At 37.4% G+C, this 24968-nt stretch overlaps 4 protein-coding genes and 1 non-coding gene across 10 annotated transcripts; 1 reads left to right on the top strand and 4 right to left on the bottom strand.

The window, feature by feature from the left end:
* Positions 1 to 577: 577 nt before the first annotated feature.
* On the bottom strand, positions 578 to 2854 carry LOC110752321 (DNA mismatch repair protein). Of its 2 annotated transcripts, XR_015836070.1 has the most exons (5): positions 2726 to 2854; positions 2510 to 2605; positions 1438 to 1586; positions 951 to 988; positions 578 to 841 (listed from the first exon to the last, which is right to left on the bottom strand). XR_015836070.1 is itself a non-coding variant. In XM_021952942.2 (4 exons), exons 2-3 carry the CDS (start codon positions 2598 to 2600, stop codon positions 1462 to 1464), a joined length of 216 nt encoding a protein of 71 aa, XP_021808634.2. In that variant the 5' UTR covers positions 2601 to 2605; positions 2726 to 2854; the 3' UTR covers positions 578 to 841; positions 1438 to 1461. The 2 variants fall into 2 exon arrangements, 1 of the variants encoding a protein (XP_021808634.2); XM_021952942.2 differs by lacking the exon at positions 951 to 988.
* Positions 2855 to 4532: 1678 nt separating this feature from the next.
* Positions 4533 to 9079, top strand: LOC110752317 (RING/U-box superfamily protein). Of its 2 annotated transcripts, none has more exons than XM_021952938.2 (8): positions 4533 to 4807; positions 5527 to 5948; positions 6399 to 6519; positions 6911 to 7226; positions 7636 to 7708; positions 8164 to 8254; positions 8335 to 8414; positions 8696 to 9079. In XM_021952938.2, exons 2-8 carry the CDS (start codon positions 5538 to 5540, stop codon positions 8834 to 8836), a joined length of 1233 nt encoding a protein of 410 aa, XP_021808630.1. In that variant the 5' UTR covers positions 4533 to 4807; positions 5527 to 5537; the 3' UTR covers positions 8837 to 9079. The 2 variants fall into 2 exon arrangements, with proteins under 2 accessions (XP_021808630.1, XP_021808629.1); XM_021952937.2 differs by having other exon boundaries at positions 4535 to 4807; positions 5544 to 5948.
* Positions 8334 to 15962, bottom strand: LOC110752319 (uncharacterized). 3 transcript variants are annotated; one of them, XM_021952939.2, is made up of 10 exons: positions 15502 to 15962; positions 14635 to 15102; positions 14174 to 14230; positions 11170 to 13607; positions 10829 to 11098; positions 10668 to 10748; positions 10266 to 10377; positions 10121 to 10187; positions 9749 to 9846; positions 8334 to 9609 (listed from the first exon to the last, which is right to left on the bottom strand). In XM_021952939.2, the coding sequence occupies exons 1-9, from the start codon at positions 15614 to 15616 to the stop codon at positions 9750 to 9752; spliced, it is 3705 nt and encodes a 1234-aa protein (XP_021808631.1). In that variant the 5' UTR covers positions 15617 to 15962; the 3' UTR covers positions 8334 to 9609; position 9749. The 3 variants fall into 3 exon arrangements, with proteins under 3 accessions (XP_021808631.1, XP_021808632.1, XP_021808633.1); XM_021952940.2 differs by lacking the exon at positions 8334 to 9609 and having other exon boundaries at positions 9733 to 9846; positions 14174 to 14212; XM_021952941.2 differs by lacking the exons at positions 8334 to 9609; positions 14174 to 14230 and having other exon boundaries at positions 9733 to 9846; positions 15502 to 15961.
* A 148-nt stretch (positions 15963 to 16110) lies between these two features.
* TRNAP-UGG (transfer RNA proline (anticodon UGG)) lies at positions 16111 to 16182 on the bottom strand. Its single transcript has one exon. It is a non-coding gene; the product is annotated as a tRNA-Pro (tRNA).
* Positions 16183 to 16836: 654 nt separating this feature from the next.
* LOC110752312 (uncharacterized) lies at positions 16837 to 21642 on the bottom strand. 2 transcript variants are annotated; one of them, XM_021952929.2, is made up of 2 exons: positions 21486 to 21642; positions 16837 to 20336 (listed from the first exon to the last, which is right to left on the bottom strand). In XM_021952929.2, the coding sequence occupies exon 2, from the start codon at positions 20173 to 20175 to the stop codon at positions 17314 to 17316; it is 2862 nt and encodes a 953-aa protein (XP_021808621.1). In that variant the 5' UTR covers positions 20176 to 20336; positions 21486 to 21642; the 3' UTR covers positions 16837 to 17313. The 2 variants fall into 2 exon arrangements, with proteins under 2 accessions (XP_021808621.1, XP_088103028.1); XM_088246902.1 differs by having other exon boundaries at positions 16837 to 20380; positions 21486 to 21622.
* Positions 21643 to 24968: the final 3326 nt, after the last annotated feature.

Here is a 24968-nt window from a genome sequence, read left to right as displayed (position 1 = left end):
ACTAGCTAACCTACTCCCCAAGCTCAGGTGCTAATTTCCATTAGCACAAAAGTAAATTATAGATGATTGAAAACGCACTGCTAAATCTTGGGGTATGCCGACAAGCATTCAAGTGTTCGACTCCTGTTGTCATGTCAAGCTACCACGCTTTCATATGATCTTTTAGATATTGTTTTTAAGTTCAGGACGTGTTGTTACTTACATCTTCAAGATATCGTGTGGCTTTAAATTTATGAGGTTGGTAAGTGACAATTTTTATTGACTACTTAACAAAATTTTAGCCACTCAATTTCCAATTTCATTTTAGCGCATTACAAAGTCACTGTACATTATGAGTTGTATAAAAACAAGTCACGTGAGGAGAGAGGTAGAGACAACATGTGCGTACATCCGGGGCATGCTAGTTTTTCTCCTTTACACTAGCAATTATCAAAGCAACAATCAACTTGATATGTTAGGTTGATTGAACACCCTGAATCTACTTACAGAGGCAACAAAAATGTCGGCCAGATAGTACAAGCTATTCTTCCATGGCGCAAAGATTTTAGCTTCATAGCCATGGCGCACATGCTAAAGGTTTAAGAGTAACAGAACTTTTGTCTCGATCATTCGGAACTGTAGTTGCTTACAAGAACCAATCAAAAAGGCTACATGAACGTATTCATCAAAATTGTTGATCATGTAACCAGGACAACAAGAATATAAATTACAGAAATCGGAGGAATGAAATAATTTTCAGGATGATCAAGGTTATCTCTCACTTTGTTCTACTCAGAAGAAACAGTGTAATTTCTTGTCAGTATTTTCCGAATGATCCCCCGCTTATAATGTTATCTTCTTCCTGCAGAGTCACAAAAACACTGTTCAGTTTTTTGATATACCAAACCTGTTTACAGACAAATCTTGTGCAGTATGAGAGTTAAAATAAAAACTAGAGTCAGATGTTTTACCGTGATAAAGAAGATATTCAAAATTCAACCATATCATGCTGTCAAATATTCAGAGGTTATATTCACTTTCCAGGCATAGTTCAAGCTGAGCTCATAAACAGATTCTAATACTATCAGCTACCATTCCTACTTGGTAGAGATATTAGTCCAAATCAATCAATCGTGGAAACTAATGGCCAAGTCAAAAGATTAAAATCTGTGATCTGTATTACTATTATAGATACTAATACAGATATTGAAACTGTAAGGCAGATCACACCCCACACAAAAATGGTTTAGGATCATGAACCAGCCATAAGTTGTGGAAAATAGGAAAACACTAACTAACAAGACAGTCAATTAGAGTCCGCTAGCAACTGTGAATCCTGAATGGCATCACGACTATAAACAGTCGCAGTTCTTGATATTGTATGTCGAACCAAGCAAATGGATTGCATTGTACAAAGAAATTTAGATTCCCACTACCAACATGCAATAGTAAACAAACCTTATGAACATGCTGCCATCCAACTTAGGATTCTTTCCTCGCTTCTGCATCACGATCTTTCCAAGGATTCAGAGCATCTCTGATTGCCTGAGCCTCCAGTGAATTCTCCCAAGCCCGTTTCTCTGACTCCAAAACAGTTACTTTGTCATCTGCCCGCATAGAAAGAGAGTAACTAAGAATTAGATTGTGCAACAACAAAAATCAAAATGATAAGAGAGAATGCAACAGGCACCCTTTTGGTAAAAATGGCACAGAACAATTCAACTAGATAAAGCCAAGCAACAAAAGTGGACATTTGTTAGAAACAACATTAACATGTAAAGGTAACTAGTTTCTTGTAAAGATGGGCCAAAAGACGGTGGATATTTTTTTTGTGTGTTTGTTCTTTTGCTGAAAGAAAAACAAATGGTTAGGACAGGAGACACCCGAGGCGAGAAGAGGGTAGAGGTGGCCAAGGACAACTTAGAGGGCCCAACCCTAGTCCAAGTGCACCGCAACAAGGGCTCAAATGGGGAGCAACACAGATCAAAGGAAATATTTAGTGGAAACTGTTGTTCCCCAAGTTCGAACTCCACTTGGGAGTAACCAGCACCAACAAAAGTGCCAATTCAAAGGGTCCAAGAAATCAATAAAAACCGTGTGAATGTGAAACCTCATCTAAGTTCAGTTCAACCACCAATATCATTCATATCTAACATTGAATATAGAAGTGCACATATAATGCCATCACAGCCATTTTCAAAATTCCCTAATACAAGTCTGATGTTTTGCTTTCATACATTATAACAGTTATGAACAACCCTGTAATATTTATCAAATTACATGAATTTGCACCATACAATCACAATCTAATCAATTCTAAGAAGGAAAATAAAAATCTAAATTTAAGGATGAACTTAATCCTCTACCAAACAGTTAATTGCAAACTCCAGTTATAAATATCAGGGGTAGATACATAGTTGCACCCCAAAAAAAAAAGAAGAAGAAATAATAGGCAGCAAAGCAATAGTAAGCAGGAGAAAGAAGCAATTGGGTAAAGATGGAAAGGAGTGAAAAAGGAGAGTTCTCACACAGAAGCCGGTTTTGATCATGAAAAACTCCATAGAAGCTCCAATCAGAGCCGACCCGAGTGCAATCTTTACATACCAATCCATAAACTTCATTTTCACTACAGAACGACACGTACAGAACCCAAAGAAAAAATCAAAAGTTCGATTTCAATAAGCATATTATAATAAGGGCATGTTTGCTAAAGCATTAAAAGGCAAAACTGAGAGTAGAGATTTACACAGCTCAAGAGTAGACGGAGTTCTGGTGGAGAAGACTCTCTCTCTACCTGCGAGAGTGAGTTTTGCGTTTTGGAGTTTGGAGTTCGGATTTGGACTCAGGAACTTCGAGATGGGCCTGGCGTTTTGGGTTTTTTTTTTTTTTTGTTGTTGTTTTTTTTTGTTTTTTGAGGAGAGGTGCGATTTGGGTTAAAAGTAAAAAGTATAACAACATTTAACAAAAAATAAAATAAAATAATACTAATATTTTTTTTAATACAAGCGATAGTCTAAAGTATTCTAAATTAATCTACTTTATTGAGAGGAGAATTCGAACTTGAATGTAAGCGGGCTAGCTTATTGCCCTGACCAACTGACCTAACTCACTGTCCTGACCAACTGACCTAACACACACATGCATCAAACTACATTTTATAATATCCAAAAAATCATCGTCTTTAACTTGGATCCGACCCATCCAAACCCATCAAAATCTAACCCGACTTTAACTTTAACCTGTAAATTATAGGCTATGTTTGCGAAACACAGTTCAACACCAAATTGTAACTCGACCCTCAATTTTAATGTTTTGTTTTATAGCTAGTTTGATACTAAGATCTTTCTCAATAGTAGACGATGTCTCGGGTTTGAATTTCTACTCACTAAGTGACCCTATAATTTTTAATAAATCATGAATGGTGGAGTTGATTATTGTCCCATTATTCAATAAATAATTATTGAATAATGAAGGGTGTGTAGCTAATTCTTCCATGGCATGTGAATTTCTGCTAGTGCTATGCACACGAGAATAATAGCTAGCTTGTGAACAATTCTGTAACTGATGGATTTTTGTTGGAGGTTGGTAGCTAAAAGATCCATTGTGTGCTGCTTTGTTTTTCTTTTGTTTCGTTCGTGTGTGGTGAATGAATTGAAAATGGTGGTGACGACGATGATGATGATGATGAAATTCAATGCGATGGGCCAACTCATAACTACAAGTAAGATAGTTGCCCTCATCTCATGATCTACTTTCCTCCAGTAGCATGTACAATACACATGCCTTCAGCTATTCTTTTTGGTTTTCCAAGGTATCCCCAGGCATGGTCCAGACATAATCCTCCGAGGTACTGTCTGGCGCATATGAGAAGACCTCTTCTAAAAAAGTTTTCTGCATCCACAAGGGCTCAAACTCGAGACCACTTGTTTAAGCGACCAAAGCCCCTTCCACTCTGACCAACCTTCATTGATCATGCCTTCAGCTATTCATCAATTAATCTAATTCATGTTAAGTATTGAATTACGAATTATAAATTCGCATATATTTATTATTATTATGTATGTGTTACTAAATAATGAGAAACCAGCCAACTCAGTGGAAGATGACCTTGACTTACAAACCAGTGGTCTTAAGTTCGAACCCTCATTATACCTTAATAGTGTGTGTAGATTATCGCTTGTATTAAAAAAAAAAACATTAAAAAACTAAAAATTAGAATAATTCTAAATGCATATGTAGTAAACACATGTTAAGTCATGAATGAATCAAAATAATTCCACTACTCATTCAAGATAAGTACACGCGATATCCTAACATTCAATGGTGATACTCTAATGTTCATGCATCGATTAACTTGGAATATTTTTAATTTTAAAAGAAAAATATCACTTCACCAAAAAATTATTTGGTAAAAAAATGAATATATTATACCGAAAGAAAAAGGAAATGCAAACGCAAATTATGCAATAAAAAAGTGGGCCCTTAAAAGCGAGTAAGAAGGTTTCTAAAAAGAGCGCGAGTGGTGGAGTGAATGCGGCAACGAGAAGAAAGCCTCTGGAGATATCAAACAAATTTCGCGTCATCTTCTACGCGACCGGACCAGACCAGCGTCCTCCTTATAACATTTCCTATTATTAAAAATGAAAAATTAAATTAAAAAAACCTCCGCTGCTCATCACCACTCTCCCTATTTCCTTAAATCTTTCATTCCTCAGTCTCTGTTTCAGATTTGTCATTCCTTTTTATTTTCTGGGTAGTCTTTTTAATAAGAACAATGCAAGCCGCTCAAGCAGTGAGCAATGGAGCTGCAGAAGCTCCTCCTGCTGAGGTTTATCTCTTAATTTCCCTACCTCTCACTATATTTGTGTGTTACCATGTTTGCATTTACTACTTGTGGAGCTGTGTGCAAGCAGCTTATGCTTTGTTGTTTGTTCTTGAAAGATTTGGGCTTGAATTATTGGGGTTTCCCCCATTCTGCATTAAAAAAAAAAAAGATTTGGGCTTGAATCTCCATTGATGTAGCTCAAGAAACCAACTGGGTTCACTGGGCATCCCTTTTCTTCTTTCTTTCCATTTTTGCAAATACTATCTGTTTGGTTTGCTGCTGTATTTAAATTAGAGCTGGATCATAGTTATTTTTGTCTTTGGTGGTTGGTTTTCAGGTGATGAATCATTATCTGATAGCATTAAGAATGAAGTTTATGGGTGTCCAGTTTCTCATTTCACTGGTTTAATTTTAGTTTTTTTTTTAATTGGAACTGATTTCGAACTGTTACATTCTTCTTTGCCCTCCTTAACTAGTATTTGCAGATCTTGATTGTGTTATGTAAACTGCTTTACAGTTACTTTTGTTATTATTGCAGATCTGTATTGTTTTAAAATCAGTATGGTCTTTATAGCCATTTGGCTGAATTGTGCAATGGGCACACCCTCCCACCCACTGTTGAAATATGGGTTGTTTTTCCTTTTGTGTAAAAATTTTGAGTTTGTTGGAGTGATATAAGAAATCTTATGAAAACTTATAGGCCAAATGACTAGTAGTGGTAGATAATTGTTTTATGCAGGCTGGTCCCGAAAATGTGAAGGAAGAAGCTACAGACCAAGGACCTGCTGGGAGGCGCCCAGACATATCACTTCAAATACCCCCAAGGCCTGCGGCTTTTGGCAGTAGCCGCAGCGGAAAGGGTTTACTCCAGTCTCAAGGTTCCTCTAAGGGTAGCTCACTATCAGGTGGCCTCTTCCGGGGGTTAAGCTTCAAGAAAAAAGCTACTCTACCAGATGGTGAGAAAAGCTCCCTCCTTAATACAGACCCCAGTAAAGCTCCTGAAAGTCCCACAATGGCCAATTTTGCATCAGCTCTTCCTTGGGCAAGATGTACCTCACTTCCTGTTACGCCGGCGTCAAATTTGTCCCCCTCTGTTTCTACACCTATCTCTGCGAGGATGTATAATGAAGTGCACAAGCCACATGTAAGTGGTCATGCATTCTAGAGTTTTCCCTAGTTTTTGAGGTTTGACATGAACTTATTTGTATAAAAATGATCATGCAACAAAGATAATTCCACTTTTCTCATGATTTGCCAGACAGAAACCATTATAAATGATTGAACTGACATTATTGATATCTTTTTTTTTAATCCCATAAATGCTGTTTCCAAGAATGATGTCTGAGCATTCATTACCCCACAAATGAAATCTGATTTATGTTTCCACTTTAGATACTCAGGGTATCTCTTACTAGTTTTATATTATAATTCAGCTCAATTTCGCCATTAAACTACTATATCTCTATGAAAAAGAAAAAGAAATCTGAATCTTTGTACTTCTCTCAAATTTTTCCCTTTTTAATGTGATGGTTTGTAAATCTGAAACTCATCTAACTGAGAAAAATCTGATATACTTCTGGTTAATGTTGTGCAGAAAGAAACTGTTCAGGCTACAGTTTCAAGGTCCCTGTCTGTGCCTGGACGAAATATTGTCATTGTAAGATCCGTATCTTTTGCTACTCGAAATGAGCAGACCCAAACAGATCCTAGTAATGGTAGGTAGTAAATCTGCTGTTTTAGTTTCTTATTCATGCTGCACTGCACATGCAGCTTATATATTTGTAAGATTGGAGGAATTTCCATCTTTCAGGGTATAGAGTCAGCTAAAGATAAACATCCTATAACTTCAAAGGTTTTCTCATTAATTTCTTTCTACTGATTGCCTTATGTATTCCTCTTTTTCTCTCTCTTTGCCATTGGGATCTTGTCACATTCATTTCTGGTTAAGAAAATGGATCAGACTCAAATGAGATGCTTCTCAATCCTGTTTGGTTTGGCAGAGTGGTTCACCGAGCCATGTGCTTGGTCCCATGGAAAAAGTTAGGAAAGATTTGTAAATGATTGCACTGTATATAATCCTCTCTAACTTTGTTTTTGGCAAATCAGATCAAATAACTCCAGTTCCAGTGGAGGAGACCAATGATGAAGAAATTCCAGAAGAAGAAGCAGTGTGCAGGATATGTCTTGATGTATGTGAAGAACAAAATACACTCAAAATGGAATGCTTTTGCAAAGGTGCTCTCAGACTTGTGCATGAAGAGTGTGCCATTAAGTGGTTTAGCACAAAAGGAAACAAGAAATGTGATGTATGTGGGAAAGAGGTTCAGAATTTACCTGTAACCTTACTTCGGGTGCAGAGCTCTGTTCAAAGGGGTACCAGACAGGAGCACAATCAACAGAGCTTGCGTCCAGAAACGATAAGGTGAGATATTGTGGGATTGAGATCTATTTAGAGATTCATGGTATCGTGACTATTAAAGGTTGTGCATCATAAAGATATATGAAAACAGAAAGAAAAACCTTTATATGATGCGTCCATTTCCAGTCAGTCATGATGTCATGGATGTCCAAATAGATTTCTCCATCTTAAGTGCCAGAAGATGATCCAAACCGTATAGTTTGGATCCACATATTTCTTACCCTGCTGAGAAATTACAGCCATTTTAGCCACGTCATTGATTTATCAATAGGCAGTTGATAATGTCTGCTGTAGGGTTTTCTTTTTTAGCAAGTCACCCCTGTACTTTATTTATAGAATTCAATTCTGTCAAGCATATGATAGTTTGCTTCTATTTAACCTTTATAGCTAATTAAATCATAATTTTATGCAGTGCCTGGCAGGACTTTGTGGTACTGGTCTTAATTAGCACAATATGCTATTTCTTCTTCCTTGAGCAGCTACTGGTATGCCATTCTTCTATTGAAGAAACTTTAAGAACAAATTATTTGGTTTCCACTAAACTAGAATTATTCATGTCTCATGTTGAGTTTGACATCATCCAATCTCAAATTAAATTCAAAATAATCCAGTCTGATTATGTGCAATTAGACCATACGCAGCACTACACAAGACAATGTGTAAGAACACGTAACATGCGGCTCCAGTTTTCATGAAATATTTTTTCTGTTCATTTGTATGGTCTAGAACTGTCTGAGGAAATACAGTGTTCCGAAAAGTACACACATTGAAAGTAGAGACAGAACTGGTTCAAGTTGTAATTAATTATGATTTGCAAAAGTAAAGCAATTTTTATCAAGCATCTTTATATTTTCAAGTTCTGTAATAATTTTTCGACCAAAAAAAAAGTTCTGTAATAATTGGCATAAGCATGGTAATTCTGCTCTTTCTCATTGTGTAGATTGGTGACTTGAAAACTCAAGCAATTGTTATTGCAGCACCATTTGCATTTACATTGGGCCTCTTGGCATCCATATTTTCCATCATCCTTGGTACGAACCTCTAAAAGTACTAGTTCTCTTCTCTCTTTATAGTTTATAACTCTCTCACTGTTTGCTTGTCCAATTTGCAGCAATCAAGGAGTATATATGGACATATGCAGCTCTTGAGTTTGCACTTGTGGCCATTCTCGTCCATCTGCTCTACTCGATAGTGAGTGGTGTTGTCTAATGTGATTTCATGTAAAACTAAATTTGCTTCTCTCCATGTCATTAATATGCTCCATGATTTCTATGCGTGTGTTGCTTAGCGCGGCGGCTATTTTTCCACAATTTATCTGAAATCTTGACCACCAAAGTAGCTTAATGTGAAGTGCTTGATTATTTTACTCCACTTTTGCTTCCATTATCATCAGGGCCTTACTTGATTCAGATGTTCCTTTGAATTTAGATCTTGTTGTCTTGTTAACTAAACCTTTTTATTCTCTCTTTCAGCTTCATCTGATGGCTATTTACTCAATATTGATTGCTTCGGTATTGGGTTTTGGTATAGCCATGAGCCTCAACTCATTGTATATGCAATATTTCACCTGGAGAGTTCAAGTTGCACAAAATCAAAACTCCAGCCCAGTATGACTGAATCCTGGTACCAACAAGGAATCGCTTGCATTATGTTGGCCAATTGTTAACAAATTAGTGTACATCCATTACTCAGGCCAAATTTAACTTCTTCCTTTTCTCTTCAATGAGAGGGGCCAAATTTAACTAATAGTATACAGTGCTTTGTATTATATAAAGATGAAGCCTGTAGCTGAAGATCCAAGTTTTTTGGCCAATTGCTTTTGCTGTTTTATATTTATTTATTATTTATTTTAATTCTGAGCAAAAGTGCACCATTTTCCTCATCTCTCCCCCTAGTGGATGGTATTATCAAGGTTATTAATCAGGATCCAATAGATGGTCAAATCTTGGGTTGGTTGAAGGACGAACCCTCTACAAGTTTCAACAAGCTTTAGTGGGTGAAGTCCTATAGTGAGGGCCTTAAGGCCCTTAGATGATGTCATATCTCTTAACCAGTGAATCCAATGGCTAATCAATTTGATCCAATGGTTAAAAGATAAAACCTCATCTAAGGGCTTTAGATAATGCCATAACTATAGAATTCTAATAGTGGTTTTGCTTCTTCATAACTCCATAATGTATACCATGATTTAATATCATCTTACATGAGGGAAAACGAGAGCTCAACCTTTTTAAGGTACCATATTGTGTTGAAGTAAAGTGATCGATTAGTGCCAGGAACCATGGCTTCGATACATGAAGTTTGAAATTACACGATTTGCGACATTGACCACTAACTAGCTACATTACCCAATAAATAGGGGAGAACAAAGACGGAAAAATTTACACTTTTTATGTACAGCATATATATTTTTACATGAAAAAAAAGAAGAAAAAAAAAAAGAAGTCAATTAGGAAAGCAACTAACAAAAATGGGTGACCATATAAAGGAGAAAAAGGGAAACTGCGAAGACAAAAATGTTTCACCTTATTTATTTTTTGTTACAGGCAGGAACTTATTGTCATCTTTCCTCAGCCATATGGTGGAACGGGTTTTCTTAACTTGATCAGAAAAGAGGAGATGCCTGTCCAATTTTTTTGCAAAATGTGTTAGGGAAACAAGGTTAAGAATCCATTAAACATAAACTCCAGTCTTCGCCGGGGTAAAAACAAGCTAGGGATGAACATTAGGAATCAAAACCATTTATCTTTTTAAAATAAAATAAAAATTTATGGGAGAGGATGAAACCAATTGAATGCAATTATAAACGTCCATTTAATCCGTTATTTTCCCTCTCGACCAGAACAAAAGATATTATTCTCTGATAGTAAAAGTGATACCCTGGAAATAAAACCAACCTTTCAAACTCCAGCTTCTGAGTAACAATCCCATTCAATAGCAGCTCTGAACTGTAAACTGCAGCTCCTGCAAGTATACAGCAGTGTCACAACAATCAGTTGTATTCCTATAAATACTTTTGACATAAAGAAGATTGCTACTAACCTTTTTCAAGTAAAGGCACACATATTTCATAATCTTCCTCACAAGATAGAACCAACAGATCATCTGGAATTTTATCAGCGTTCAGAGTTGATCTACCAATTCTCTCCACGGCCTAAGGGGCAATTCAAATAACATCAAAACCAACTCAACCTAAAGTTTGCTGGAAGTAATGGCACCAAAAATATCAGATAAGAAAAAGAATAAAAAGTATACATGCATGTGGCCACGTGCACGAAGAGAAAGAGAGAGAGAGAGAGAGAGAGAGAGAGAGAGAGCTTAATTTATGTTTTTCTGCTGCAGAAAAAACAATCTGTTCTTTATTATCAAAAAGTTTTTTAAGACAATTAAAAACGCTGCAAAAGAGATAAATCCAGCTTTACAAAATGAAATAGGAGACTGTACCTGGCCTTTGACTGCTTTGACCAAATTTGAAATTATTTCTTTACCAGGCTTTGTATTTGGGGTGATGAAGACTTTACGGTCCTGCAGAATTCATGTGTTAACAGAACTGCAGAATAAGTAGCTAATAAATCTGGTCACACCAACATAAACATAATATTTACCTGTAAAAGTGGATGCTGGCATGCATGTGCCAATGACGCTGGCATGCTAAATCCAAACTCCTTCTCCTTTTTATTATCCCTTAGTATATGACTTTTCTCATCAACGAAACAGCCAGCTTGTCCACAGCTCTCGAGCCATAAATGCGTCACCACTGGCTTCCCAAAAGCAATAGCTTCTAACATATTTCTCGTACGCACGAACTGATCTGCTATGAAGTGTGTGGCATCTGTCATAGACGATGCTACAGAAACTCCTAGTCGGGCCAAAATCTACAAGACAAAGATCAACAGATAAGATTACTTTAGAGTTTATATTTAGACTAAACTAATTAACAAAGTACCTTTTTCTGCTTCTTAATTATATCGTCATCCAAGTGGTGACTATACAAAACTCGAACATCAGTCATATCTCTCCTCTTTCTTAACTCTGGTGTTGAAGTTGGTTCACACACAGTTGCACTTAAGCCACGGATTTCTTTCAAAAGACTTGACCCTAACAGCCTCCTCTTGCATGTCTGTTTGAAATATTCATTGCCCATACAAACAGGAGATGCAGCATTGACAGGCACCTTATTGTTAACTGGAGTAGTACATGATGAATCAGATGGTTTACAGTTCTCTCTTGGGAATTCATCCGACATTTTAGCAGCAGAAGAGCAATTTGCAACACTCTTCCTGTCAGAGATCCCAACTACCTTCTTGCCAGTTATAATCTCTGATATCATTCTCCCATCCTTATGAGAAGAATTACAATGAAGGGGAGCTTCCCCAGGACCTCCTTTTAAAATTTCTTGAGCAAACTTTCCATCCAAATTCTGGTCTCCACATGTAGATGATCGTGTCCTCCTTGTCAACTTTATATCAGTGCAAATGTTTTTCGCACCACTCCGCAACCTTTTGTGGCTATTGACATGTTGTCCAATTTTGTCTGCCTGAACAGATGGCTCAGATGGACCATCTGAGTTATTGGGTCCATAAACCTGAATGGACATATTTCGCCGAGATCTTCTTCTTTTGGGAAAGTTTAACACATCCAATTTAATACCGTTACTAACTGCTTCGAACTTGAAATCTGACTCCTCCTGTTGGCTTGGTTTGTTATTTCCCACTTTTCCAGTTTTATTGGAATCTAGTTTTGAAGATTTTGCATTTAGCACTTTAGACTTCTGAACACCTGTAAAACTAATTATTTTTTCCCTAATTGCAACATTCTGTGTCTGATAGCTCGACTCTTCTCCACAATCACTTGATACTTTGTCAGCTTTCTGTAACTGATTTACCACCATAGAATGTCTAGTCCGACGTGCAATGGGTACAAAATTACCAACATCTGGTAAATGCCCTTTTATAGATTCTTCTGTTCTCAGGTCAATAGCGACAGAAGGTATTTTCTCCAAGCTTTTGTTCCCATTGATGTTAAGGTGCTTTTTAGCATTTGAATTGGCCTTCTTTGATTTTGTTATCACCAACTCTGTTTCGCACTTCTTCCTGGCAGTCTTAGAATATTCTGGAGATGAAATTGAAGAATGTTTCCCAGATTTGGCACCAATCCTAGTTTTCTTGGCTTGTCGAGATTCTCGAGAAGCAACCCCTGCATCAGACAGACGTGCTCTTTTCTGAGAAGAGGGTTTCCTTGAAGAAAGTGTATTCTTTGTTTTTTCACCCACGGAACCTTCAGGAGAACTTTTTGGATTTCCTTGAACATCTGGAAGTGCAGTAATAGCATCACAATTGGAAATTCCTTCACCATTAAATAATGCTTCTATAGCTTCAGCTGCCATTTGAGTATCAATACCTACATCTAGCATTTCAGGATCATTGTTCTTTTTGACATTAGCATCCAACTGTCCTCTAGTGGAGTTGATGTCAAACTGCTTGTCAAACTCACTAGCAAGATTCTTTTTATGTTTGATTTCATCTTCATGTTCTGTCTTCTTGTTGAATTTTGAATTATGCAACAATAGTTTTGAATCTGAATGAATTACACCCATTTTCTTGTTCTTTCCCTGTAATTGTTCTTTGTGATCCTTCTGGCCCTCCTGTCTGTTCCCTTTGGACTTCTGGGATTGGGGAAGAGATCTCCAGCCATGGCTTCCACCACCAAAGAAGTCTGTCTTTCTCCGGCAGAAAAAATCACCTCCCTCTTCATTCTCCCGGCTGTCATCCCAATCAAAAATGCCTACATCTTGAACTATGCTTTTATCAATGGCTTTCTTGGCCAATCTTTGTGGCCCTTTTGCACTTGAGACAAATTTTGAATTTTCCCCAGCACTCTTTCCACGGTCAACTTCTTTAACAAACTCCTCAACATTAACTTGGAGGAACTTATCCACAAAATCAAGCGCATTAGCCTGTGATAATTCACCAGGTTCTTGAGAGTCAATATAGCTTAACCCTGCCAAATTACAAGGAAACTGAAGCAGGCCTTCTCCTTCTTCACCACTACTGCTGTTATGAGGAAATCCATTTTCTTCAGCATCTGAATCCTCATTAAAAAGTTTTCTCGCTGTTGAGTTACCAGTCCTGCAATTGTTCTCATTCGTTGACCTCTTTATTTTCTCATTACATCTCCCCATATCATATTCCTGGTTGACTTTCTCCCCACCTATGGTGGAACCCCATAAAAGAGATACTGCATCCTTCCCAGAAAGTTGCTCCAAACACTGACTATTACTTGGAACAGAAGGAGACTCACTATTCGTGCCCTTCAAGCGAGCTGCTAGACCAGAGGCCCGCAATGATGCGGCACGGACTGAGGTGAAATGCATACGCACAGATCCTGGCCAGAATGGGAAGACAGATAAATAAATAAAAACCCAGATTGACAAAGCAGTTCTCATCAGGAGTGCATTAATATTATTGGATTTTTTATTATAAGAAAATTAATATTATTGAATTGAATAATCTGAATTCTGAATTTCCAATACTTCTACAATTCCAAAGGAGCAAGAAGACATGCCACCAGAAATTCCGATATAAGCAACTGAAAAATAAATGCAGACCATGTTTCCTTTATATTTTATTTTTGCTTTTTAGAAAATCAATTCAACATTATCGATAGAAATTAGGCCCAGAAATTAGGCCCAGACGTCTGTGCTCTGAATGAACCACAATGGCATGGAGAAACAATAGACTGAAAAAGAAACCAATAATATGCTTAAACAAATTGGCAGCACCTTAATCCAAAATAAGTCGGGCAAAATTTGTAATTGAGATGAATTACGTACTGTTTGAAGGAGTTATTTATACACAACCAAGCAAGATCATTACATCAATAAACATTTGCCTAATTTCTGATTAGAAAAAATACACTATCTAACCATAAAGAAGTGGGATAGCGGATACCGGGTTTCAGTTCCGGGGAGCTTTTATCCACAGGTGTTTCTGTAGAAACATGGAGCCCTAAAAGATTAAACCCCAACTTACTTTTAAGAATTAGCACATAATATTTGAATGCAGAATTTAAATGTGAAAATGAGAGTTCATTTGAATTCCAAAAATTCCTACAAATGAAAAAACAGAACAAGCATGCCAAAACCAAAGAATGATATCCCATTTTGACCCAAAAAAAAATAATGATATCCCATACAATGAATTACAAAAAGGCACTAATTTGCAATCCATCATCCCATGATGTAATTCATTCTCTCCCAGAAACGCATCATTGAAATAATAGATAAAGCAAAAGAATAATGCATTGATTATTTAAGCATGCAAAGTTAAGTTTTAGACCACAAATCGAGCTTTTTAATGATACAATAATAATCGAAAGATTGGTATTCTTAACTCGTTTAAAGAAGGCAAACCTGCATTTTGTTTCTCGTGGATCGAATTATTGGCTTGCTCCATTAACCCCTTTTCACTATTTTCAAAAGGAGTGCAGCAAATCTTCTCCTCATTCACTACTTGACCAGAACCTCTTCTTACTGATTCATCATGAGTTAGATGCTTGTTATCATCAAAAACTTCAGTTGTATCCGACTCTTCACTGTCAGTGTCACTGACAACTTCATCTTCAAACTCTAATAACTGAGTTTCCATGTTCTCAACGCAGTTTATATAATCTAATACTTGGGTCTCACTACCAAAATCAATGACTTGGGTTTCGCCACCGAAATCCATTACTTGGGTTTCAGCACCAAAATCCATTACTTGGGTTTCGCCAGCAAGATTAAGCACTTGAGTTTCGAATGCATCTTCAACTAGAACAGTATCATCAAAAGGCACAGTGTCTTGCACTATCTCATGAGCATCCTCAAATTTGGCCTTTTCATCTAATTTTCATTGTTTAAAAAAAGAGGGTGAGCTCATTAACAATTTTCATATGTCATTAGAAAGAAGATAAAGTTTTATATTCTAGAATCAAGGTCAATCATAAAGAAAACTATCTCATAATCAATTTACCCCAATGGGAATCCTAAACCAATAGACAGCGGCATTCACATCCTGGCATGCTTGAAGATCATACTAAAGCACATCCACATGTAAATGCTGACAATGACATGCACTGAATGTGACAGATATGCTCAAACATGTAACAGATTTGGACTTGTCCATGAAAAGCTCACAGACAAAAGTTGAAGGGCTTGAACAAAAATTGCTCCTTATTTATATATTCCGCAGAAAATTACCATAAAAGACACAACTTCAACAAAAATAACTATAAAGATTACCAGGAGATGGAGGACTTGAAATCTGACTATCAATGGGCTGGGTATGGGCACAATCGACAACTGGATTTGTTTCCATTGGCTTGATTTCATCGTTTTCGTCCCAAAGAGAACCCATTTCAATTCACATCGAATAGAATACCAGAATCCACTAGGAACCCTAAAACAAAGCAATGAAATTTCTAAAGGGAAAAAAATAGAAATAAGAAAAATTGGTCGCGACGAGGAAAACTAGAGTAGCAATTATACAGAAGTAAGTAAAGAAACACACTCAATTAGGAAGGAAAAAGAGAGAGTTTAGGGTTTAGGGATTTGGAGGTGAAGGAAATTTGGGAAGATAGTGGGGTAACGAGTAAATGGAGGGTGGGATTTTTGGAGGGAAAATCAGCGACTAGTACAACAACAACACTGTTCACTTCACTTTCTGGAGAGAGAGAGAGAGAGAGTTTAGCGGCGAAACTGATAGTTGGTAACTTCTTCAACTATGTGCTTTTCTGTTTTGTTACTTTTCTACGCATTTACCATTTACTAGTTTTACCACGAAACGACAAATCAAAAACCAAAATCGATTTATTAATTCTAAAAGAAACAAAAAATTTAATATAAGGCAGGGGGGCATTCCGAGAATCGAACTCGGGACCTCTCGCACCCAAAGCGAGAATCATACCACTAGACCAAATGCCCTTCATGTCTCTGTAAAAGTTTAAAATATATTTAATAAACGTGATGTTTTGGTTAAGCCACAATAAAAAGGAGACATAAATCTTAATTGAAAGTTGAAAGTCGTTCGCTTCAGACATCAACTACGAAATTGTCAACAATTATGAGTGCCAAATCTGTCATTGTTTATAATCGAATCCTGAAGAAACTGAAGTTGAGTGAAGAAGTAAAACTAAAAGCCCTACATTAAAACCTTTAAAAAGCCTCAATGGAGAAGAACTTGCATGTCCCGGAGATAGCATATCTCCAATATTTTGCTATCCCCATCCAATTACATTTCGCCATATGAAACTCTTATCACGCGTTTCGCCATATGTATCAGCGTAACGGAACATGATTGGAGGGGCAAATAAAGTACTCATGAACTATAATGCGAAGTGATTTCTATCAAATGCTATGCAATTGCCTCAAGTACTTCCTGGCGGCAGCTGGACATGGTGCCAGAAGTGTTCATTTGTCGAAGACTTTAATATCGAGAATGCCCTTGCAAAACTAGGAAGCAATGAGGCTGGCCCACAAAAGTTGTTGGAAAAACACCCTACAGAATAAAGCATTGATGGGGGCATTCTAATTTTGTAAAACATCAAAACATGCGATGCTAGTAGAACAGTAGTAGTATCTAGGAAGAAAAGATTTTTCAGAGGAATTTAAAAACTAAGGTTCTGGTTACAGAAGAAAAGTTTCAGTTCTTTCATTGTTCGTTAACATTCCAGCACCATCAGTCATTTAGTCAGCCCAGGTAGCCAGGGTTCATGAAAAATTAAAGGGTCTATATAAACAAGAAATTCTGAATATGCAACATAAAACCAGCAGAGCCACCTCTTTCTTCACCAAGACCAAAATACCAAAACACTTGGGCTGCAAAAAATTATCTGGAATCGTATGCACCTTCGTCAGAGTACACACAAAAGAGGACTGGTCCATTTATCAGAACTGAGCAGGCTCAGTCGCACTAAAATACAAAAGAATCTTCTCCCAGATCATTCCATTTTCCACACCAGCATTCCGGGAAAGGGCCCTAGCTAGAGAGGCATTGGTTGAATCCGGGAACGTGCATTATAAGGCATAAGGCCAGTCCACATTACCAACTCAAGTCTAACTGAAGAAACAAACGGGCAATGCAGCAGGATCAAGTTCCCAGCAGCCTCTCAGGCTGCCACCTTTCTCTTCTGTTAGCTGGAACGAAGGAATGCTGTGAGAAAACCTCAGCAGCTCAACCTCCGGGATAGTCATCATTTCAGGAGATCTTCCTTTCACTCGAGTCTTGAAAACCGAATTGTAACCATCCACACGCTCTAAAACCAAGACCTCTATCTGCAAATCATTTTCCGCATGTACTGCCACTATGTCATACTCGCAGGTTTCCAAGTCAGAACATGAGATATCAGCAGCCCAGTTCTTATACAATGCCCAAACCTCACCTCTCCTAGGAAATATTTCAAATTCATTCTTACTAACAGGAAGTGCTTTTACCCGATGTGAAAAGGACATGAAAGAATCATAGTCCTGGAGTGGATTTCTTTTAACCCTAAATCTCCCACAACAAATGGGCATCCCTTCGTCATGCCACCGAATCACATTGTCTGGCAGTGAGTTGGAATCAAGCCATGCAATATGCAATTTTAATCGGCGAGAATCAATGTTCTTGACCTGACCATAGTATTTTGGCAAACCATCCTCATCACTATATAATGCCCAGATCTCACCAATCTGAAACGTGGCCAGGGATTTATCAGCATCAAAGTTGTAGAACTCAGCTTCTGGAATTTCAATACCTTCTGAGGATGATACTTTGGGAGCATTACTATCTTCATTGACTGTATCTGGAGATGTAGAAAAACCATTAGGATGAGCACTAGCCTCCATTTTAAGATCTTTAGAAACAGGAACTTCTTCATTATCAAAAGGCAAAGAGGCGGGATCAAGCTCAAACGATCCTGATGGCACTCCTACTCCTTCATCACCGGTCAGCATAAAGGACGGAACTCTGTGGGAGAACCTCAATAACTCACCTGGTGGAACTTTTAAAATACCTTTCCCATCATTTAGTCTTTGACAGAAAACACTCACAGTGTCTTTCACCTTCTCCAAGAGTGCAACCCATATTCCAACCCCCTCAGCATAGTCCGACAAAATTTTAACAAATTCATATTCAAACTTAGGCTTAGGATTAGAGTCCAGATCAGAGTACCAGTTTATACTCCAGTTCTTGAAAATGGCCCAAGTCTCCCCCTTTCTTGGATATATCTGGTAATAACTTTTAATCTTCTCCCAAGACATTGTATGAGAGAACATGAGATGATCTTTCCTGGTTTCAGAGTGACCTTGTCTGAATTTCCCACAAGAAAATGGCAAGCCTGCTTCAGCCCATTTCATTTCATTATCATCTTCAGGGTCTGGCTCTAGCCACGTTATCTGCACCTTGAATCCAGAAGGGTGAACTTTCTTGATTCTAGCATAGTATCTTGGCATCCCATTTCGAGTATCATAAATAGCCCACACCTGCCCCACTTCAAAGCATTCTTCTTTCCGGATCTTCTCAAAGTCGTTGAACTCACTATCAGGAAATGAGAAGAAGGGGTCTGCTTCTTGTTCCTCCTGGGAGCTTTTATCTAATGGAGAATTCTCATGAGCCTCAGAATCTTTCTCACAATCAAATACCTTCACCCTTTCTTTAGCCTCAAACTTCTTGGTTTCCCCGACACTTTTTGTTAAGCACTCTTCAAAACAAGCACTTTCTTTCTGTTTCACCCTTTCCTCATCTCCTTTAATGCCAGCAGCACAATCAGATTGATTACTCATTTTAGAAGCCTCCTCTTTAGATGTGTCTTCATCCTCCTCTTCAGTGGCACACGACGAGCCACTCCTCTTCTCCCTTTTTGATGGAGGAATGCCATCATCATCGCTTAGATTTTCCTTATAAGAAACCTGCTGCTTATGGCGTGAAGATCTCCGTGGTTGCTGCTCTCCATAAATTCCTGATTTCAGTCCAGCCTGAAGAACAGCATCATCAATGACCATATCCTCTTCAGACTCACTGCTGCTTTCAGAGTCGGAGCTTTCACTGGATTCTATTACACCCCTTCTTTTACGTGTCACCCTAACTAAGTGAACACCAGAAGAGCTACCTGCCTTTTGACCTGTCTTTCGGAAAGATTCAGCTTTGGAATTATCAGCTCCAGCATTCCCCGAAAATCTCACTTCAGATTTGTTAGTACCATCTTTTTGCTGGGGGAATGCCTGCTGACTTAAGTTAGTTGGTGGTGGTGCACCTGGCACATTTGTGTCATATGCAACGAAGGGCTTATTGCAGCTTTGACAACGAAGAGATCTATTAAGAACTTCTCTATAATACTGATACTTAACTGAACAAAATGGGCAAACAGTCCAAAAAGTCGAGCGGGAATCTGAATACCCAGGTGGAAAGGGCTGCTGTTGCTGCTGGTTCTGGGGATTAATGTTTGAAAAGTTGCCTCTGAAGTTGTTTTGAACTCCAACATTCGAATTCCAACTCGCCTTCTGCGGGGGTCGATATGGCATAGTCGTTTTACTCACAGAAGCCTTGCGTTTCAGGTCATGCATGCTTCGTTTGTCACGGTCGAGAAGCATTCTTTGAGCTTCTCCAATCAGCTTAAAAGCAGCTTCTGCACCAGCAAACTTGTTTTTATCAGGATGAAGTTGGAGAGCAAACTTCCTGTACTGCTTCTTAATTGTTAGCTCATTCGCTGTTTGATCAATCTGAAGAATACCATACCAGTCCATCTCACTCCCAAACAATTTCTGCTCAGCAGAGCAATGCACTTCACAAACCATAAGCATCTGAGATATATTCTCCAGATCAGGATAGAGTTGTTGCGCCTTTATAGCAATTTTACGAGCCGCCACAAAATCCTTGCTCTGCATCTTCTTCTCTGCAATTCCCTTGGCCCTAATGGCCTCTTCTTTATTGCAATCCATCACCAATCTGGAGAACCTGAACTGCTCAAACTGATTTAGTCGTGTATAAGCATGCTTCCTTATCGAGATAAACCAAGTCTAGATCCAAAGCCACTAAGAACCAAAGTGAAATTCCCAACCATCAACGTCTGCAATAATCACTAGTCACATTCGGTTGAACCCTGCCAATTTTGTATCACCTTAAGAGTTAAGACCAATTTAAAGCCTAGTATCAACAGAGAAAAAAAAACATGGTTTAAAAGATTAAAATTAAAAAGTGTGTGACATTTAGCTCCACTTTTAAGTACCACAATGATATTCAAATTACAAAAAAATAATGCAAACTGCATTTTGGCAATTTAATTGTAGATCGCAAAATCACCTACTTATGTAGCGCAACTTAATAAAGTGGGGATATTTTTTATAAAATAAAAATCTACTTAATGACCAAATAATACATACTGATATTTTCCTCACGTATCAGAAAAAAATTCAACAAATTCTGCAATCCCAGAACCACATTCAAAATAATTGCTAAGAAACCAGAAACCATATGTAAAAAATTATATATATAAACTATAAACATCACCACAATGCGTGAGAATTTTCAAAAACCTCTCAAACTGAGAGAACTTGTAAGACACAACTAGAACAAAAGTTATTGTGTGCGGCCAGCACAGTGTGCCAAGCTCATAGAAAAGTTCCTCCAACTACAAAGGGGTGGTCCATGCTAAACTTACAAAACTAACCCGAGGGCCTGAGGCCATTACAATTGTTGAGTTTATTTTAGAAAATAATCAATATTGAACTCCGCAAACTGATTCTCTGTTCTAAACATTATATTTCATTTGCATATAAACCAAACTCTTTTTTCATTTGGTTCCAGCCAGTATGTAAAGAATTCTCAGACAATCTCATGGCCACCACATTCACTTTGTAAACTAAACACATTATATCAACGCTCCCACAACGAAACCTTTAGAGACATGCAACCCAAACCCAAAGAAACCTTTAACATCACAGACCAAAATGGAAAGCAAAACACTCGTAAAAAGTCGTAACGGAGAGGCAGAACCCTAATTTCACCCAAGCACAACAAGCAACTTTAGAAAAATTTAAAATTTTAAAAAATTATTGTAATTCATTTATATATTTCAATCGCTAAAACAGACCCATACAAGTATAATATAATATAGTGAGCAAATAAAGTCAAATATCGTTCTTCAAGCTAAAGATTGAAACTTCAACAACTTCGGGAAAGCACACAAAAAAAGTGCTAAATATGTTAAAACCAATGAAGAAATGAATGGGTTTGTAAAAGAAGCGCTTACTATTTTGTTCAGCTTGAGAAATCACAAAGCTGATTTGAGAGAGTCTGGAGGGACCTGGGGTTTTCAGAAGTGGGGAAGAAGACCTATGATACTTCGGCTTATTTCTCTAATACCACTCGTTTGGGTTTATTTGTAAACAGTGTTGTAATTTCATTCAAATTGAGGGGAATTTTGTTTTCATTAAATTTTCGATTGGCCTGCCCAATACTGTTTTACGGGACTGCATTTGGTTGATAAAAACGAAAATTTAATTACAATTTCTTTGACCAAAAGAAAATTACAATTATGTCCTCTTGCATAATTACCTAATAGGGTAAAATCAATGGGAGCTGCTAGAAGGATTGCCCAACTGGTTGGGCTAGAAGTGTCAAACGGGCTGTGTTGGGCCGGCCCATTTAGAGTCATCTTATTTAATAAACGGGCCGAATTGGGCTCATTCATTTATGAAAATCATTAATTTCGGCCCGAGTTCACTTCTCCATCCAATATGGGACTCGATTGGACTCATGTTGGACCACTAAACGAGTAGATATGGGCCCACCCCAAGCTCAACTTATGTATTGTATTTTTTTTGTAACACCCGACCCAACAAATTGTTTTTATTTAATTATTTAATTGTTCAAATACATTTTTGCCCTTAGGGTTAGGGGTATTTTAGTCACTTTTTGTTCGGGATCGATTTTGGAAATTAGAATTATGGATTGCACCATTACATGTACCTCCCGTTGGATACTGATACTTGGATACGAATGTTACCCACACGTGCAATGTGTTGCCGGCGTGTAGGAGGATACCGGGCACCCTTGGCGGGGCAGTATGAGCACATAAGACTTGTTGATTTGTTTCAGCCACACGTGCGATGTGTTGCCGCCTTGTGTGCTACTAAGCAATAGTCCCCCGGTTGGACTACTCAACCCTAATCATGGGGTAAAGTGATGCTATCCCCTGGTCTAGTCAAATGATGCCCCCATTGGATTGTTTCCTCAGTACTTAATGTTAGTGTGGTGAATGTGCGTGCGTGTATATATGTATATCAAGGTTTATTTCCAAGTTGAGGTTTCTTGAGCATGTGCATTGAGAGTACACTGCACATGTATGAACATTTGAAATGAAGTTTAGAAATGAGATTGGATATTTGGAAATTTTTGGCATGTTGTATTTTTGCAAGGGTATGGTTGTGGGAAAAAGGATTTTGGGTTGTGATGATCATATTTTATATTAATGGGTTACTTGGGTGGTGTTGAAATTTGCAGTTTTACAATAAGGACTAGTTTATATTGTTTTCAAAGAATTTGAGAGGTATTAATTAAATGATTTTCCTTATTGCATGTCATAATATAAGTATACTGAATTAAATTATTTTCAAGTATCGGATGATATATATTTACGTATACAAAAGGATTTAGTTGGATAGTGTTTTGACATTATTTTCTAAAATGGAGGGGGTTATTTATGTTGAATATAAATTATGTTTAAAGCTTTGTTTTCATCCACTCACATTTTCTCTTTTGCACCCCGCAGGTTCTAGATATCCAGGGTTGCGACCACCACATCGAGGCATCGGCGCTGTCCGCAATGTAGGAATTCCTCCATTATCTTTATCTACTTTCCTTTTTCCTGAGTTGTAAACTTAATCTTTAGCTGCTCTGCTTGCCTGTTTTGAGTTTAGGTAGACGGCGTGCCCATTTGAATAGTCTTAATTGTTGTGTGTGTCTTTACCTTGTACATGCTGAAAGTTGAGATTATTTCGTTTGCATGTACTATAAATTGGGAGATATTCAATTTACAGAGGAGATTTCGCCGAAATTTCGGCAGAAGTCGAAGTCTTTATTAGTTTAAATTAGGGCTAAGGAACGTTTTAAGAAAGTGGGTCCAACATCAGTTAGATGCCGGACGAGAAGCAGGGTTGTCACGGAATCCAAGGCGGGTCCTGTCATGTTTTGTATTTTTTTTTTCAATTTCATTTCAATGTTTTTTACAAACATGCATATACTAACAAGATTTATTATTTGTTGAAAAAAGTGGTCAATCACTTTATTTGAAGAAAGTGGTCAATCACTTTATTTGAAGTACATTTAAATAACAAATAGCTAGATTATGGTTCGAGTTTAAAAAATTGAAACTTGAAAAACAAAATAATTATTTTATTTATAAAGAAAACATTGAATTTTAAAATATACTATTAGATAAATAAATAAACATGAATTTAATATATAATTATAATAATATTATGTAATATTTTTCTTTAAAATAAATATAATTTAATAAAGGCTTAATTGGTATAGTGCCCCCTTTAACATTAGTCAATTCCCACAGTACCCCCTTAAAGTTAAAGTGACTCACTTTGCCCCATTGACCGATGTTTTGTGTTTCACTTTGCCCCTCACCGTCAAGTCTGTTAAAAATGTTGATGTGGCACAAATGGGACCCACTAATTTGCTAAACGAAGTGCCATGTGTGAAGAAAAAAAATTAAAAATTAAAAAATTCAATCCTTTTTAAATTAACAAATACAAAATGAAAACATTAATAATAAATCAGAAAAATTCATTCCTTTTTAACTCTCGTGCCCTCCCCCTCCCATCATAACCACCATCTAACAAGCCATTGCCCAATATCACCCACCCAGCAACCAACCCTTACCACCCTCCCACCACAAAACTTTTCAAGACACCCCACCTATCTCTTTGTCTCAAGTCCAGCCCCCAAAATTCAGTGCAAGCAAAAGACCACATTGCTCATAATTTATTATAATATGGCCAATAGATCTGCAAAAAAATAAATTTTTTAAAAAAATTGCTCCAACCTAGCTCACCCACCAAGACCTATTTCAATTTTATTTTCACTTATTATGGCTTATTTGATGATATTTGTGAGAAACATAATTTGAAGTCGGGAACGGTAAAATCTATAGCTATCTCCAAGTTATTAAAAATCGATTGATGACAAACAGTGGCGGATCCAGGATTCAAAAGCCAAGTAGGCGAAACTTACCTTAAAAACTCGACGGTACGAGTGAATTTTATTGATAAAAATAAAAAGATACACCTAGTCAGGGGGGACGTAATGAGCCTTACCCTCAAATATGCATATCTATACATAAATAAAAGCTTAACAAAAGAACAAGAAGTAAATGCAATGCAACACAAAACTAAACTATTTTGATCTAAAACCTTACCCTACGAGGCTTAGAAATCTTAAATTCCTCAATTATCTCTTCATTATCAATATTATTAGCAAACTCTCTTTCAATGTGTAGAATCATGCAATCAGCAAGGAATTCATCAGCTATGGTGCTCCGAAGTCTATTCTTAATAATTCTCATACATGAAAAAGCTCGTTCCGTTGTTGCTGTAGAAACAGGAAGAGTCAACACCAACTGAATCAACCTGTAAAGCAAATGGTAGTTTTCTGCCAAAGTTGTTTCCACCAATTGTTGACATAACTGAGGAAGAGTGGTGAGGTCCTTAAAGCAGGGAAGGCG

Source organism: Prunus avium, chromosome 1, assembly GCF_965620075.1.
Source record: "Prunus avium chromosome 1, drPruAviu1.hap1.1, whole genome shotgun sequence".
In the NCBI taxonomy this organism is placed as follows: Eukaryota; Viridiplantae; Streptophyta; class Magnoliopsida; order Rosales; family Rosaceae; genus Prunus; species Prunus avium.
Note: the sequence above shows the minus strand (reverse complement) of the source record. Positions and strands in the feature narration are given on the sequence as shown.